The sequence below is a fragment of the Penaeus monodon genome, chromosome 27 (genome assembly GCF_015228065.2).
Source record: "Penaeus monodon isolate SGIC_2016 chromosome 27, NSTDA_Pmon_1, whole genome shotgun sequence".
NCBI lineage: Eukaryota > Metazoa > Arthropoda > Malacostraca > Decapoda > Penaeidae > Penaeus > Penaeus monodon.
The window spans coordinates 37,334,021-37,334,550 of NC_051412.1; the positions used below are offsets into that span (position 1 = coordinate 37,334,021).

Consider the following 530-nt stretch of genomic DNA (forward strand, 5'->3'; position numbering starts at 1 on the left):
CACATACACACATTCCTCTCCCATTTAATGAATATACATATGCTAACTGACAAAAAATAGTATTCCTTCTCCGTCTCCGTGGGTTTGGGCGCTGAAGCAACGTTCCTCTCCCGCCAGGACGCCACTTCGGGCTTGTACAAGACGATCCACGACAAAGGGACGCTGGTCGTGAATGCGTACGAGGCGAGAGAGAGGATCAAGAGGGAACGCATGGCTGTCCTGTGTGATTTCTTCACCATGAGGAAGGTAAGGGAGGTTGTGAGAGCAAGGGTTATTTTCATGGGGGCCTTAGGGTGTGGTATGCGTAAACTAAAATAAATTTGATGACATGAATTGTGATGATTAGAAATATTTATGTGATGGTTAGTGAGGAAACGGGTATTTCAGTGTTGCTTAGTCCCACTGCATGTTCACTGGTTATCTTTTGTATGCAAAGGCTTTCAGAACATGACTACATATCAATTTAATTAAATATGACTTTGTGGCGTTCAGCCTTTTCGACATTCCCACTTCTTGTATAAATCAACAGC

At 43.6% G+C, this 530-nt stretch overlaps 1 protein-coding gene across 1 annotated transcript in view; it reads left to right on the forward strand.

The window, feature by feature from the left end:
• The window catches only part of LOC119590514 (probable glutamate receptor), a 7,378-nt gene that overhangs the window by 3,463 nt on the left and 3,385 nt on the right, over positions 1-530 (forward strand). The window contains exon 7 of the mRNA XM_037939162.1: positions 118-246. Within this exon, the coding sequence (XP_037795090.1) occupies positions 118-246 (129 nt within the window). The remainder of the gene's footprint in view (positions 1-117; positions 247-530) is intronic.